This window comes from Rhinopithecus bieti, unplaced genomic scaffold, assembly GCF_001698545.2.
Source record: "Rhinopithecus bieti isolate Rb0 unplaced genomic scaffold, ASM169854v2 scaffold_2339, whole genome shotgun sequence".
NCBI classification, from domain to species: domain Eukaryota; kingdom Metazoa; phylum Chordata; class Mammalia; order Primates; family Cercopithecidae; genus Rhinopithecus; species Rhinopithecus bieti.
In genome coordinates, this window is record NW_016803819.1 from 2,142,280 (window position 1) to 2,159,003 (window position 16,724).

At 38.4% G+C, this 16,724-nt stretch overlaps 1 protein-coding gene across 13 annotated transcripts in view; it reads left to right on the plus strand.

The window, feature by feature from the left end:
• The window catches only part of LIMCH1 (LIM and calponin homology domains 1), a 219,993-nt gene that overhangs the window by 199,355 nt on the left and 3,914 nt on the right, over positions 1–16,724 (plus strand). For 5 of the 13 annotated variants that reach the window (XM_017854667.1, XM_017854702.1, XM_017854709.1 and 2 more), the window contains 7 exons: positions 580–672; positions 1,553–1,657; positions 2,942–3,069; positions 5,008–5,129; positions 6,275–6,395; positions 10,078–10,186; positions 12,824–12,926. In XM_017854667.1, the coding sequence (XP_017710156.1) occupies positions 580–672; positions 1,553–1,657; positions 2,942–3,069; positions 5,008–5,129; positions 6,275–6,395; positions 10,078–10,186; positions 12,824–12,926 (781 nt within the window). Of the gene's footprint in view, positions 1–579; positions 673–1,552; positions 1,658–2,941; positions 3,070–5,007; positions 5,130–6,274; positions 6,396–8,415; positions 8,503–10,077; positions 10,187–12,823; positions 12,927–16,724 lie in introns of all 13 variants that reach the window. The other 8 variants (XM_017854638.1, XM_017854646.1, XM_017854651.1 and 5 more) reach the window with 2 other exon arrangements.

Sequence of the window (16,724 nt, forward strand, 5' to 3'; positions counted from 1 at the left end):
GCTTGAGCCACCGCGCCCGGCCAAAAACTACTCTTAATTCAGGAGTTACTTAAAGCTAGGAAGACTCTATTTTGGTAGAATAGTCACAAGCAAAGAGTGATTCAGCTACTCAGCTAATTATCATCTTGTCCACAGTGGACCTTTCTGTACTGTCTGTCTTATAAACCTTCAAGGTTTTTCATCTTTCATCACACTCTCCTCGCAGCAATGCATTTCTATTAGTGGAATGGCAAAACTCATCTCTAAAGCGCCCAATAAAACCAAACTAATGATTTAGCACACCTGGGACAATACCCAAGTGAAGGAAGATTTTAGAGGTTTTCCACCTTTCTGTCTTTTCTCTTTCTGTAAGCAAAACATGAGCAGTAGAAAATACTGCTGTCCATTGGATTTTTATGTTCCCAAAATGTTTGAGTGCCACAAAACTGTATTCCCTTGTTATTGCATGAATCAATTAGATTCAAAATCCTTACAAGAAGAAGATAATCTTGCAACATATTGTGCATGGTGGTTTAGGGGGGAAAATTCCCGATGATGTATGCAATCAGTTCAGAACAATCTATGGAAATTCCATAACAGGAGAGATACCAGAAGGAGCAGGACAAGCTGAAAGAAGAGTGGGAAAAGGCCCAAAAGGAGGTGGAAGAGGAAGAACGCAGATACTATGAGGAGGTAGGAAATTCCCAAGAAGGAATTTGACCTTGTCGTCCCAATTCCTCAGTCTAGCAACACTCTCTGTGTCTGTGGCATGCAGATGCGTGTGGCTGTGTCTGACTCTTTACTGACAGCAGAATCCCATCAACCTCTTTAAAACAGTCATGTCATTTAGGTTCTGAAAGACCAAAATTCCCTGCAAATACAGTTCATGGTAAGGGCGTGTTAAGTCAGTCAAGGGAGATGATACAATTACATCTGTTCTCTAATCAGTGAGTCAGATTCTTGATTGATCTTGGAGAGGTGACATGAAATAATCAGTTCCATTCATTTGTCTGTTTGTTGTTTGGTAATAGTGAATTAATTCTATGAGGATAATTTTGATATTGAGGCTGAATGAATGCATTTACTATAGAGCACTAAAGAGATTTGGAGGAGAAGAGAATTTGGTTTAGGTTCATTTTGTTTTTTAAATGAATAAGCCAGAACACATTAGATAACTTAAAGGAGGCTGCATTTTATGTATATTATCTAAAGTTTGTTCATGATTAATATTGTGAATTTTATATTCAATAATACTTTTTGTGCATAATCAGATCCCTATATCATAATCAGATCCATATATCAGAAAATAGCATTTCTAATTAGGCTTCTTGTATCACTCTAACCAATTAATTTGCAGAGTCTTTGTTTTTCAAAATTAAATGTTAATTTCTAAATTATTACCCATGGAGAGTGTTATATGATTTGCATGCTTTTGGAAAATAAGACTTTTTAAAATGCCCTGCTTGTTTGAACATATTCTGATTTTTTTCTAAAGTGCCTTAATGACATTTTTCTTTTGACAAATATGATTTTTATTTTCCCCCCTTTCATCGATTTCTGTCCTTCCCCTTAGGAGCGTAAGATAATTGAAGACACCGTGGTTCCATTTACTGTTTCTTCAAGTTCCGCTGACCAGCTGTCTACCTCTTCCTCCGTGACTGAAGGCAATGGGACAATGGTGAGACCACAGATTAAAAGCAATTTGTGAAATAAAGAAACCTAAATAGAAGTACAAAACCCCAAGACCAAGGTTACCCAACAGACTCAATAGTTTAAATCCAAGACTAGCTATTCCCCTAGAATCACGTCAGCAACTATGTGGCCATTGTGCCCCATTCTTCCATCACTGCTGCTGCCAAACTCGAGTCATTTCCTGCGGAGCAGTAAAGTCATTACCCCAGCCAGATCTATCCCAGTAGGCTAGAAGCCAAAGTCTTTCCACACCTGGCTGGCAAGATCTCAATTAGTGAAGTCATGTTCTGGAATATCCTTCTCACAGCCCAGTTGCCAGATCATTCATTCATTCAATAGACATTTATTCCCCTCTGCCATACTATACGTTCCTTTCGATTGTTTGGCAGCAGCAGAGATGTCAGTAATATGTTCTCCACCAGCGTCCATGAAAATCACTTCTAATGCCCCACATTCCACAAGACCTGTAGTCCCAGCTGCCTGGGAGGCTGAGGCAGAAGGATCCCTTAAGCCCAGGAGGTAAAGGCTGCAGTGAACATGATCTTGCCATTGCACCACTGTACTCCAGCCTGGGTGAGAGAACAAGACCCTATCTCTAAAGGAAATAATAATAATTTTTAAAAACTAGCTAATAGATGCTGGGCTTAACACCTAGGTGATGGGTGCAGCAAACCACCATGGCACCTGTTTATCTATGTAACAAACCTGCACATCCTGCACATGTACCCCAAAACTTAAAAACAAAACAAAAAACAAATTTAAAAACCTAAATAAATAAATAAAATGAACTTATGTAGGACAGCACTAAAAACAAACAAAAATTCACAAGAAATTTACATGTTGTCTTTGAAGGCCAGAGAGAGCCTATAAAGTCTGGTCTGCCTCCACATTCCCCAAATAAGGTCATAGAAGATGGAAGGATAGGCAGAAGTTATATCAATACCTGGATAGTCCATAGTCCACATAAAGGAAAATAACCTGTGGATACCAGAAAACCATTTGTCCTGAAATGAGTAGTCCTATGACTGTTTTATTTTGAAAGAGGGGTTTTCTAATCAATTCCCTTTTGTAATAACTTTTGAAAGAGATTCAGATTATACATTTATTCCAAGTAGTTGGAAATCAGTGGCTATTCAGTTAATTTGGACAACAGTTTTTTAAATTATAGGCAACATGATTGAAAAATACTTCAGATATCCCTGGCCAGAGATAAGGGTTATACAGTGTATTTAAAATATATACTTAAGATTTTCATTGTTTTTCTCCTTAGAATAAGATAGATCTGGGAAACTGTCAAGATGAAAAACAAGACAGAAGATGGAAGAAATCATTCCAGGGAGATGACAGTGACTTATTGCTGAAGACTAGGGAAAGTGATCGACTGGAGGAGAAGGGCAGGTATGAGCCCATCCCATCCCAGTCCGTCCATGAAAATGTACAAAGCTGGGCTCTACTCGTGCATGCCCAGGAAGGGTACTCTTTGCTGATGCAAATTATATTCAGCTTCGAAATGAATGTTCCAGTAATACATTACATATTGCTTGGACATATTTTGTAATAGGTCTAAAATCAGTGTCCTTATGCTCTTGAATATAAATAGCCTTCTCTTTTTTCTTTCTTTTTTTTTTTTTTTTTTCTTGAAATGGAGTCTCACTCTCTCTTAGGCTGGAGTGCCATGGTACGATCTTGGCTCACTGCAGTTGCCACCTCCCAGGTTCAAGTGAGTCTCCTGCCTCAGCCTCCCAAGTAGCTGGGACTATACGCACGTGCCACCATGACCAGCTAATTTTTGTATTTTTGGTAGACATGGGGTTTCGCCATGTTGGTCAGGCTGGTCTTGAACTCCTGACCTCAGGTGATCCACCTGCCTCCGCCTCCCAAAGTACTGGGATTATAGGTGTGAGCCACCGTGCCTGGCCTAAATAGCCTTACTTTTAAAAAGGCTAACTCTTTTTTAAATAAAGGGGACGGTATCAGTCTTCAAAAGCTGATTCAAAGCCCCAAACCTCAGTATTACTCACTTGAAATGATGAATGTGTCCGGAGTGATAGAAATTGAAATGAGAACCTGGGGTCCCACCACTGTGGTTTCACTGTGGACCTGAACTTGGCCATTATTATCCCCTGAGCTGTAAGAAACCATGTTTATTCTGGTGATAATATAAAGGATAACCAACTAGTCAATTGATTATGGGTAGTCACCCCATCCATGCTCTATTGTGTTCCATGGGAGATCAGAAAAGGACAGCTAGAGACCCCTGGAGCACTCAAAACTAGCTCAGACTGGAGCAGACTCTCTTTGTGGCTGTGGGTTGTAATGGGTTTATTGATGCCACCCCACCCCATCCCTTCCTAGAAGGGACCTACAGAAAGCCCAAGAAGCTGGCAGTGCTCTGCAACCAACACATTGTTCATGAGAAAGATGTTTTCTTCTGGGCTGCGAGATACCAGATAGGTATTGGCAAGAGTGCATGCACGTACACACACACACAGCATCCCAGAGGGATCTGAGGCAAGAAAGGCTAAGTGTCGTTTTCAAAGACTGGCCAACTTGAAAGGTTGGCTGGGAGCAGAGCTCTCCGGATGGGATTTTGCTCTGAGAATCCTCCTGTGCTCATTAGCTAGAAGACTGGTTAAATTGTAAGCTGCAGGTGCTCAGGCCTATGTCCAGAAACTGTAGGGCCCTTGGATGACTTTCCAGTTTACACTCTTGAAAGGGACTTTTCAGTTTTATGCAATGAAAACCACTAGTCAGGAAGATCTGAATGATGCTGATAAGCTATTTACAAAATGTACAAAAAATGTAACTTTACAGAAAACCTTTGACCTTCATTTTGCAATTTTTTGCATTTTTGCAATTTCTCCAGACACACATTTTACATGAATTTTAGCTAGTTCTCCAGGCTGTCCCTGTTTTCACCAGAAAAACTTTCCTTTTATCTCCTCCATCTGTTCATTCTTTGCACACAGAAGCCACTGAAAGTCCAGTGAGTTACCATTGTCTTCAAAGTTTCCATGTGGCTAAATGATTTTTACAGTAAGTCCTCTCTTGTGAACATCAGGTTAGCACTGGCATTCCTTGAAATTATTAGAATGAAGACCTTTGTGGACAGAGAAACCATCAGAAATGATAGTTTGTTGAGCTTGTTAAGTGGATGGATAATAGAAATTTGTAGTACTTTATCATTTTAAATCTATTTTAAAATAAAAAGAATAAACAGTCCCATCTCTTTTTTTATATTGTAATTGGTACTTCCATCCTTTAAGTTATAGGACCAAGAAGTTTCATTCAGTTACTTTTCTGTCTGCTCTGAAGTATACCTCTTTATTTTAACAGCCTAACTCAAGGGGCCTTGGCTCATTCTGGAAACCCTGTATCAAAAGGAGTTCATGAAGACCATCAACTGGATACCGAGGCTGGGGCCCCACACTGTGGGACGAATCCACAGCTTGCTCAGGGTAAGAATGGAGAAGACCAGTTTCATTCAGTGTTTAAATTGTTGTTAGACCCTCACATTGTCCAGAAAGCTATGATCTCTGCTGGCTACAGGCTTCTTTCTAAGGGCCCTGGACTTCTAGCTTATGCCCAATATATAGCGAATAAACTCCCACCACTCTGTGCTGGGGACTCAGTGAGACCTGAGACAGTGTTCGCACTTTAAAAAAAATGTAACTTTACAGAAAACCTTTGACCTTCATAAGTCGTGCATTCTGAGACTTCCTCAAATTCCTAATTCAACCATTGGACATAATCTCCCCATAAAATGCTTATGGAGGAGTGGAATCCCCAAAGCTGGGTGAGATGCGGGTACTGGAATGGTGGGAAGGTCCCGTCAGCTTCCATTGCCACTTCACCCTCATTTCCACCCGTGTCTCCCACACTCCTGGCTCACCACAACAAAATTTAAATGTATTCCTCACCAAAATGACCAAATTCTACATGCCGGGGGTCTTCAGTATCATTCCTAGATAACTGAAACTTCAAATACTAAATGATATAAACAGGAGGAGTGAACTAAGAGGATAAAAGAGTGACCCTGGTAAATGTATTTATTGCCAAAGCAATAATGGTGGAATTAATGAATTTTGCCTTACAGTTTTTAGCCTGTTGTCTACACAGATATTTTACCTGAGTTGATTATAATACATAAGCATAGATTTGTGCATGTTCCCAAACAGAGATATCCCTGCAAGCTGAATACCATTCAGGTGCCCTGTGGATTTAAACCACATCACAGTTGATGTGATCCATGAGTCAGAGAAAGCAATGGGTGTTCACTGTGTTTTAGAAATGATGTTCCAGGTTATAATTGCGTCCACCCAGATTTGCTTTCTTTCATGCAGAAGAAGTCAGTGTTTTAAAGTACTGTTTCACGACATCAGAAATCAGCAAGGGGAAAGGGCATGGTTCCTAACCTCCTTTGCTTCCAGAACTAAATCATGATGCAGTGATTTAAGTGGCCTCTCTAACCACCACGTGCCCATGACCTGCATGAAATCGCTATGAAACCTCAACAGGCGTTAGCACTTTAAAGAAAGGTGACTTCCTGGGTAGTAAGGTGATTTTACTGTGCACTACATTTATGTTCTTTAATTGGCCTCAGATCCATCCCAGAATCAGCAGGTATCAAATCCAATGCACAGTTCAGAAGACGTGAAGCCAAAAACCCTCCCACTGGATAAAAGCATTAACCATCAGATCGAGTCTCCCAGTGAAAGGCGGAAGTGAGTAACCAGACACGATGGTTGTGGGATTCCCTTTTTGAAAATTCATTAACTTAGAAGGGGAAGAATGAAAATGTGAGATGGCAAGATGACAGCCGCATTTTGTGCTTTTGTCAATCTCATTGACAAGATAGTCAACATCATTGGAAGTTTGGGGCAGTCTTTCTGGCAAGTGAATATGTACTCTGAATTTATGGAGTTGTAATAGGCAAAGTTATGTTTTTAGCCCACAAATTTAAACATTGGAAAGCAGGTGCAGGCCTGTTGTGTTTGTAATTGATTTGAGTTAAATTGCCTCAAAGTCTGTGGACAAAGTTTCGTTCAAGAAAAAAATGTTACTCTCTCATTATTATGCTCTCCCTTAAGGTAACTACCTGGGCCGTATTTTAATTTTGTAAGAAAGTATTTTTGACAATAATAGTTTCTATCATGTTTGAACCATTTCATTATAATAGGCACTCTGTTGAAGAGTTTACATATATTTACCTCCTCTTTATCTATTAACTCACTGAACCCTTCCAATAACTTTATGAGATTGTTCCTGCCATTTTATAGACGACGAAATTGAGGCTCAGGGAAGTTAAATAACTTGTCCAGATTATTTAACTGATTAAGTAGTAGAGGAATTCAAAATGAACCCTCAGTTTCACAGTAAGATCATATTTGAGCTAGAGATACCTTATAATCACGATGTTTAAAATGTTAACATTCATAGTACTGTAATCAGTCATTCTACCTAGAGCCAGACCACCTCCATTCAGATTTTGACTCAGCCACTTACCAACATTGGACCTTGAGCAAATTACTTAATCTTCCTCTGCCTCATTTACAAAATGGGAATGACAATAGTCCCTACCTCACAGGGTTTTGTGCCTGGCTAATAGTAAGTGCAGGTGATGAAGAAGATGATGATGATGATGATGATAACTTGTTTTGTAAAAGAAAAATATTTATTTATTGCCTTATATTTTCTTGTTACATTTTCCTTTTCCCCAATGCAATATTTGAACCATTTCCTCTGTTTCTTTTATGTCTATCCAGTTTCATTTCTATTTGTCTATGTGACACTCGAATCAATATAAGTTAAAATTACCTGGAAGTAATCACTATTGTTATTGATTATTGCAGTGATGTTTAATCTTTTTTTAAGCATTGGTACTTATACTTTAGGGTGTTACATGAAAATGTGATATTTGAAGAAGACAAGCTTTCACTGGCAAGGGAGGTTTGGGTGGGAAGCAGGGTCAGGGAGTTCTGCTGAAAGCGGAAGACAGGTGGACTCACAACGCTGTTCACTTCCGTGTTGGTATTTTTCTTTCCCTTGTTCTTTTCTGTGTTCTACCCCTTTCTTTACAAATGATACTCACTTTTAAAAGCAAGAGCCCAGAACTGATGGCTTAATCACAGGCAAGGCTCACGTACAACCATTCTGGTAGCTTCTAGCTGGGAGCCATTCTGACTTCTTGATGCCTACGACATATCAGTTGTTACATGTTTTGAACATGACCCTTCATCACACATACCCATAATGAATTTGTTGATAAGGGAAGTCACTGAAAAGAGCTCCTTTAAGGTCTGCCCTTCATCTCTGGGCTCTCCTTGAAGATCTTCCCTGGATCCCTCCTCATCTTTCCCCTTCCACGGAGTCCATCGTTTTTACATCTAATTAGCATGCCAAAGCAGTTTGGCAAGCAACTTAAAAAACAACCTGGCAATTTTAGCTAACGAAGAAATTAACTAAAATAAAATTATAAAATATTCTGTCTTTTCTGTTCAGCAATGCCAGCATGCCAACCTGGTTTTGATTTTAGGTAGTTAATGCATGTACAATTCTTGCTAGACATTATTAGTATTTTTGTTCATTAAAAAAAAAAATACTGCCAGGAAACGCTGTGGTCTTTGATTTGGTTGTCAAGAAAGTTTTATTTTATTTTATTTTCCTAATCTAAAGTGTCTTTTTAAAATGGAGTTTGGCTTCTCTTTACTTGTCATAATTTCTGACTCCTTTACCACATTACAGGAAAAGTCCCCGAGAGCACTTCCAGGCTGGGCCTTTCTCTCCCTGTTCTCCCACCCCTCCCGGTCAGTCACCAAACAGGTACAAGAGGTCAGCAGGCCTTTCTGGGCTGCTTTGTTGTGACTAGAGCTTGCCAAGCATCATTTCAACTGAATTAGTGCTTGCCAAATGATTTTGAGGGATGTGTCCATCCACATCTCTTCCTACACACACACAGAGGCAAGAAGAAAGAGAACATTGTTCATCTGCCTGCAGATTTATCAGCTGCAATAGAAAAAGTCAGGCCTGTGACATTGGTGCCGCTATGGCCATAGGGCTTTAATTACATTGTGTGGAACCTCCAATTTAATAATAAAATCCACCAGACAATTGCTGGGCTCCAAAGCTGGCGCCTTTCCTTCCAAGAGGGCTCAGCCCTTCTAGGCAGGATCCGCTCATGGCTCTTACAGAGAACCAGGCGGAGGATGACAAACGAAACTTCATCCTTCTAACCTACTCCAGCTCTCTAATGATGACTTCTGGACATTAACTGGGCCCCATGATATTTTAAAAAGCTGCCTGAATTCCCTTTCCCTGGAGAGACAAATTACTGAGTGCTCAGAGATTTTCTTTGATGTAGAAATTTCATTTAACTATTGGATAAGAGGGGAATACTAATAAATAGCATTTGGTTAGGGGAACTCTTCCTCTTTTCTACTGTCTTCCTTTCTGTTTCTCCTGTCCCTCTGTATCCTGCTGGTTTTCAAATTATATTGCATATTTTTAAATTCCTTGTGTAATTCCAAGGGCTTCTCAGATATCTGGCATCATTGCAGTACGATCTTAGTTGTATAAAAGCTGCCTTTCAGAGGACAGCTGTCTAGTTTCAGATGGGTTGCTGATGGTGTCCTCTCACCTGGTTTTGCTCTGCTGGTTTGGTTCCAGTCCATTGCTGGGCACTGTACTGGATACTGCAGGGGTACAGACAGGAGATAGATTCAGTCCTGCCCTCAGGCTTACAGTTTAGAGAGAAGGCAAGTGCCTTCATTCACAGAGTGTTTGCACTGGAGGAAGTCGTAGAGATAATCTGGTCCAATCCTTTCCTATTAAAAGGTGAAAGAGAAACCCAACGTGAGTTTATTACACCAGATCAGAGAACTTGGTGACAGAGCAGACATTAAATCTCACCTCTCTGGGCCCTCTGCCTAGTCTGCTGTATCACAGGTGATTATTTTCAAACAAAAGCGTTGTTTTCTTAGTAAGTAAAAAGAAATGCTGTAGTGGACCAGTGAACCACTTACGGGAAATTTAAAAGCAACATTGAAACCTCAGCAAAGCGAAACTCAGTTATCTTTTAGGACTTATAAAAAAGTATGATAAATATATTGAATCATTCTGAGGCATTTGAATAGACTACAGCACAAACTTCTTGAAACAAATAGCCTAATAACTTAAACACACGCACCAGATTCAGTACCATAGTGGAGACCCAGTATAGCAGTTGTTTGCCATTTATATCTAATGTTTAATCTCCAATTCATTATCAGTTCTGTCATTCTCATTTTATTCATGATACAGGCATCTTAAAAATCCACATTTTCATTTTTGCATGAGGTTACATGTCTGTGTGTTTGACCAGGTATTCTAAACTGAAGTTTTTATTGTGACGTACATTTTTAAACCTAGGTCTATAAGTGGAAAGAAGCTGTGCTCTTCCTGTGGGCTTCCTTTGGGTAAAGGAGCTGCGATGATCATCGAGACCCTCAATCTCTATTTTCACATCCAGTGTTTCAGGGTACGTACTTATTGCTTTTCTCTCCAGACACAATTTCGTGATGTCCTTTGGCATCGTTCTGTGCTGAGAAATGCCTCTTAGAAATTCTGGAGGGCTTTGTCTGTGAGGTCTCCCTGTCTGGGTTGTATAGATGTGTGGTTGGATTCCATCCTTCAGAAGGAAGGTCTCCTATCATGAATCCCTCTGGGATGTCAGATTAGAAGAAGCAGAAAGGTTTGTGCAATTTGTCCTTACAAAACAGTTTTTGTTGCTAAAGAACATATACTTCAGCGAGAGGCTGAGAATGGGACGCTGGGGAGGATGATGCTCTTCCAAATCTTTTAGGGCCATGTGGATTTATTTGTAATGTCTATGCTGTTTCTTAAACTCTTATGACTTAATGTGAAACAGTTTTAGTCTTTGACCTAGTGGAAAATTGTCTGTCAATTCAATGGCTAGTTAGAAAATTGGAGGTCTCAGAATGAATGTGTCTGTAATCTTAGATTAAATATCACTCCCTCGAAAAAGCTGCCTGCCCACCCAGACTAAGTTGCCTTTGTTATAGGTCGTTATAGAACCTTTCTTGGTCCTTATTACTGATTATCGAATTATTTAAATATTATCTCCTCTAATAAACTGAAACTCCGTAAGGGCAGGGACCATATCTGTCTTGCTTACCACTCTTTCCTCTCTACCTAGCAGAGTAGGTGTCAATAAATATTTTTAGGTGAATGAATTAGTAAATAAATGGAAAATGAGGCCTGGATTCTAGTCCCAGATCTCTTGGTAATAAGTAGGTGAGTTATACCTGATTTATTATGAAATTTATAAGTTGGACTGTATCAGCATATCCTGTCTTTATTTTCCACTCATGGACACATTTCAAAATAATATGTAATTTTTGAAGGCAAACCCTTTGTCTCTGAGGAGGAGTCATTTCTTGGTCTGCATAACCCTGACATACTTTCTTTTCCCTTCTTGAATTTTCTCTTATTTCTTGTTGGTAGTTTCCTTGGCTATGAAGTAAATTTGCCTGTGTTTATAATAACTCCCACTTTGCTGATAAGCTAAGAGAAAGTCAGTGAAGTTGTCCCCAAATTATTAATTTAATAATACCAGTAATCACTTGAAAGCAAGATTTATCATAGGCAAAACACAACATAGATACCTATTTTAGATTTCATTTATCAAAAGTATTAGAATGAGACCACAGTTTCCTAAGTTTTATTTTATTTCTATAGAGAACCATTCCACAAAGGACAACCAAAAATATTCTCTTTGTAAAGATTAAGCTAGATAATGTATGTCCTAAATTGTCTAGGGATGTTTTGAGGCTCAAGGAATATGCTTTTTAAGATTTGTAGTTATGCCAAGAAATATGTTTCAACACTGCATTCTATTCTCAGAAACTTCATCAGGGCTGGAAATGAGCAAGGTAGTAAGGGCTCTTTGCAGATTCTCAAGGGTCAAGAAACTTGCCTTCTTAACTCTCAAGGCCTTTATTCGCTCTAATCATTCACCTCCTGGAGCTGGCCTGACACTTTAAGGTACATCCACTCTTGGATTTATTCCCCACTCTTGCAACGTAGAGGCAGCTTATAACATAATTTGGATGAAGCCTCACTCTGTCCCAGCTCACCTTAGAGCATGAATTAGGGGCTAGATCCTGGTCCTCCTGCAAGAAGCTGGCACCCAGACCAACTTCCACTGCCCTTTGTACCCTTCTGGTACAAACTCCAAGTATATCCTACAGTCTCCTTCTGCACTCAGCCTGTGTTGGTGGAAATTCCCAGTGGGTTTGTTGCTCTGAATATCACTGAGTTTAATGTGGAAATATAAAATGGAACAGTTGGCTGGGCATGGTGGCTCACACCTGTAATCCCAACACTTTGAGAGGCCGAAGCCGGCAGATAATCTGAGGTCAGAAGTTCGAGACCAACCTGGCCAACATGGCGAAACCCCGTCTCTACTAAAAATACAAAAATTAGCCAGGCATGGTGGCACACACCTGTAATCCCATCTACACAGGAGGCTGAGGCAGAAGAATTCTTGAGCCCAGGAGGTGGAGGTTGCGGTGAGCCGAGATCGTGCCACTGTACTCCAGCCTGGCTGACAGAGCGAGACACTGTCTTAAAAAATAAATAAATAAGTAAAATTTTAAAATGGAACAGCTACTTCCTAGAAATTTTGATCTGGTAGAACTTAGCAACAATGCTGGCAAGCCTTTAAAGATTATTGATGGACACGTTTCAATTGATAACTCGTTGACCATGTGTTTATTTAAAGCCACTAGGGTTTAACGCATTTGAAATGGTTCTTCCATTTTGATTGAGAAATGGTGTATGATAGAGGTTAAGAGGCTAGGCTTTGGAGTCAACCTGCTACCACTTATCAGCTTCACAACCTTGGGACAAGTCAATGCACCTCTCTGAACCAGTGTCCTTCTCTGTAAAATGCAAGGAATTAAGGTAACATGCTAACCGTATATTTGCTTTTGCTGTAAGTTGACACTGGTGCAGCATCTTACATATAATAGATGCTCCACGAATGTGGTGATTGTAGAAGGGATTGTTGTGCTATTCACATAAACAGTAACTAAGCATTATAAAGAAACAATTCCTTATGCATCTTATGATGTCTGTTCTTTTTACCCTATAGTGTGGAATTTGTAAAGGCCAGCTTGGAGATGCAGTGAGTGGGACTGATGTTAGGATTCGAAATGGTCTTCTGAACTGTAATGATTGCTACATGCGATCCAGAAGTAAGTACTGGGGATAACCCCTCATGATGACCGAGTGTAGTCATATGTCTTCCATAGGACCCGATTTAGGAATTCAAATATTTTTCCCCAGCCATTAACACTCAACTCTGAGAGAAAGGTTTTTTAACATCTAGGTTAAAAAAAAAAAAAAAAAAAAAAAAAAAGATAGTGAGATAACCATTTATTTACCACTCGTTTCTTCCTGGAAGTTTACTGCTGCAATGTGGACCAATTCTTTTTATCCTGAAGTGCATCAGCACACTAGCAGGTCAAAACATTGCCTGAGCTCACTACAGAGATTTTGGTGCGATAGAAGGAGATGTAAGGTCTGTCAAACACTGCTCACTTGTTCAGGCATGTCTTTAGACAACTGGCACCATTTGGGGATGGTTAAATATGGAGAGTGGCTCTCCACTGTTTATCAGATCGAGCACCAACTCATCAATGTCTGCACCCCCTACATTCAGGAGTTTCATTACGTCATATGTGTTCCCAACTGAATGGAAAGTTCCTTGAGAGGCAACAATGATGGATGGTTCTACTTCTCTGTGGATTCTTCCCCACCTCCTATCTCTACGATACCTTAGTAACAATATGCGCTTAACAAATTATTTGCTGCCTTAGTAAGTGAGAAGCCTGCTTTCCCATCTTGCATGCGGGCCTCCTACTGTGGAAGGTTCATGTCAGTTTGCAGGGCAGCAGGGGGTGCTGTTGCCTAGCCGCAGTTTAGAAAATCTGAAAATGGTCAGTGGCTTGCCTCAGAATGTTTCCTCATTTTCCATCATGAGTACAGTCCTTCTGGTGGGTCACCTAGACAGTAGAAGACCTTTTAGTGCAGATTCATCAGTCAGAAACTCTTTTAAAAAATTGGAGTGAAGATAGGGAATGTGAAACTCAAGAATGACTATTTCTCAAAATGAAGTCATGTTTTACTGCCTTTTACATGGATCTCAAATCTCTGCAAGACTGAAAACTTTAAGAATGAAAATTGAAAGTAATTTGTTTTATAGCTATAGATTTAGTAAATTCAGTTAAATGTATGCCTATTAATAAAATGATAGGAATTAAAAATTTAGTCAAACCCAGATAGTTTAGATCTGTAATAAATATTTGACTTGAGATCAAAACAGTTCCAACTTAGAGCTGCTGCTATCAAACTGGACTATTTATATCATGCATGATATTAATTTTTATACCATATATTGTATATATTAAAATACATAAATAGTATACCATATATCACAAATATATACACACAAATGAACACATATAATACATGTATAATAGGTAATAATTATATATATATTATTTAAACTGGACTTTTGCTTTTATATGCTAACAAGGAAAACTAAACTCTCTTCTCCCAGAGTTCAATGTAATTTTTCCTATCGTCTTCTATAAATTGTTCTTTTTCTCTACCTCAGTGAACCTCAGTGAACCTCAGCGAACCAGCTGAATATAATTTATGGAACCAGAAGAGGGCACTGTTAGGTTGAAGGACTGCTCAGAAAGCTTTGAAAAGTGCTGTAGATCTGAGTTTGTTTCATAATTTAAAGTGCTTGAAGGATGCCAGCAGAACAAACATGAACCCCCCTCTGGGTGACAGTGACCTCTTTTCATCTAGATATTTTTAAATTGAGAGGTTGGGTGATTCATTGTCATTTCTTTTGGAAATTAGCTTTTAATTCAAGACCAGGAATTTTCTCTTAAGTATGCAAATATAAAGGGCATTAACTGCTTTCAATTTCAAAACCATGGAGTTCCTGTAATGAGCTGAAAAATAAGAAAGTGATTTGGAGGTAGGCCACAAAATGATTTTTTCTTTATTTTATATTTTAAATGTAGTGTTTTACCAGGATTTACCAGAGAAAACAAGGCCCATTGTTTTCTCTGCCTAGATACTTCTATAGACATTCAATGAATAAATAAAAGTTATAGATGATATAAGGTTAGAAAAATTGAATTGTTCAGAAAGACACCAAATTAAAAGTGCAACTCTCCCTTGTAATCACTTTCCGATAATTTCTTGGGGTAGGGGCAGAATATATGTTTGTACATGTGTATGCACACACTTGCACATACGTACACACAGAGATACACATAAGTATGATGTATCTACCTGGATTTGTGTTGGTTTTTATTTCACAAAGGTGGAGATCATATAGTCATGGTGTTCTGTACTTGGTTTTGTTGCTGTCATTTTGAACTTAATGATACATCTTGGCAGTTTTCCAGGTAACATGCTGTATCTCCTTTTTCTTTTTAATGACTTTTAAATAGCTGCATGCAATCCCATTATGTGGACTTATAGTTTAAAACTAATTCTCTATGAATGGATACTTTGGTGGTTTCCCATTTTTTAATATTATTTTTAAGTGAACATCCTTGTGCATATATCTTGATGAATATTCAAAGCATCTCCATAGGATAGATTCTGAGCAGTAGCACAGCTGGCTTAAAAGGCATGTGCTTTTTAAATTTTCAGACATCTTGCCTAATTATCATTCAGAAAAGTGCACTCTCCCTGCAAAATGTATGAGAGACCCCCCTTTTTTTTCCTCTAAGACTGTATCAGCTCTGGATATCATCAAACATTAAAAATTTCCACTCTGCTTGGTGGGGGAAAAACACCGTATTGCTTTGATCTGTATTTCCGTAATTATGAGTTTGAACATCTTTTCATATGTTTATTTACTATTTATATTTCCTTTTCTGTAAAGTGCTTCCCTATCCTTTAGCCATTCTTCTATTTGGCACCTGATTTGTATGAGTTCTTTGCAAATTAAAGAAATTTGCCCTTTGTTATTATTTGCCGCATATTGCGGTTAGTAGTTTTCCCACTCTGTGATTTATTTTCATACAAAAGATTTTCATTTTATGTAATTAAATATATATATATTTAATACATATAAAAGAAATATGTTTCTTTTTTGGATTATAGGTTTCTTAGGAAAACTCATTTCAAGTGTATAAATAAATTTAGCTGAGATTTCTTCTAGAATTTTTTTTTCTTCTTCACATGTAAATATATCATAATCAGGATTGTATTTGGGGGTAAAAAATGTGGTTGATATCTGGCCTGATTTTTTTTCCAATTAGCCAATTGTATGAATATCACTGAATGAATAATCCCTCTTTTTCTCACTAATTTGAAATGCCAGCTTTCTCATAAACTAAGTTCCCATATATATTTAGGTCTATTTCTGGATATTTTATTATGTTTTATTAACCTATTTATTCTCCATTACTGAATGTTTTTAATTATTGTAGCTTCATAATATGTTTTAATATTGGGTAACAGTGGTTACCTTCTTTCCAATTATTTTTTCCAAAATTTTCCTAACTGTTCTCCCATGTTCATTTTCCCAGATAACATTAGTATCTTTAGGCTAATTTCAATTAAGTTAACACGTGACAGAGAGAATGACCAGCACATCTGAGAATACTGTTTCTCTGCTGATGTCCTAATGAATAAATATACCTTAGGAATGAATAGGTAGAGGGGATTATAATTCAGTTGAGAAGTATAAATATGCTTGAATTGGTCAAATATATCCAAGATGCAATAAAAGAGTCAGAATGGAAAAAAAAAATGGCTAAAACCATTTTCTTTCCTTTTAAAATTTGATTTAAATAGAGAGGAGTGGAGATGGATAGATGTGAAGGGTGGTTTACATCGTGGGCATTCTAAGTGAAACAAAATAATTTCATTTTGTGGAATAATAAAACCTGAATATATAATCCTATTTTCTCCAAGTAACTAGTCACATTTAAATGAAATTTTCTCTTGAAGGGAAA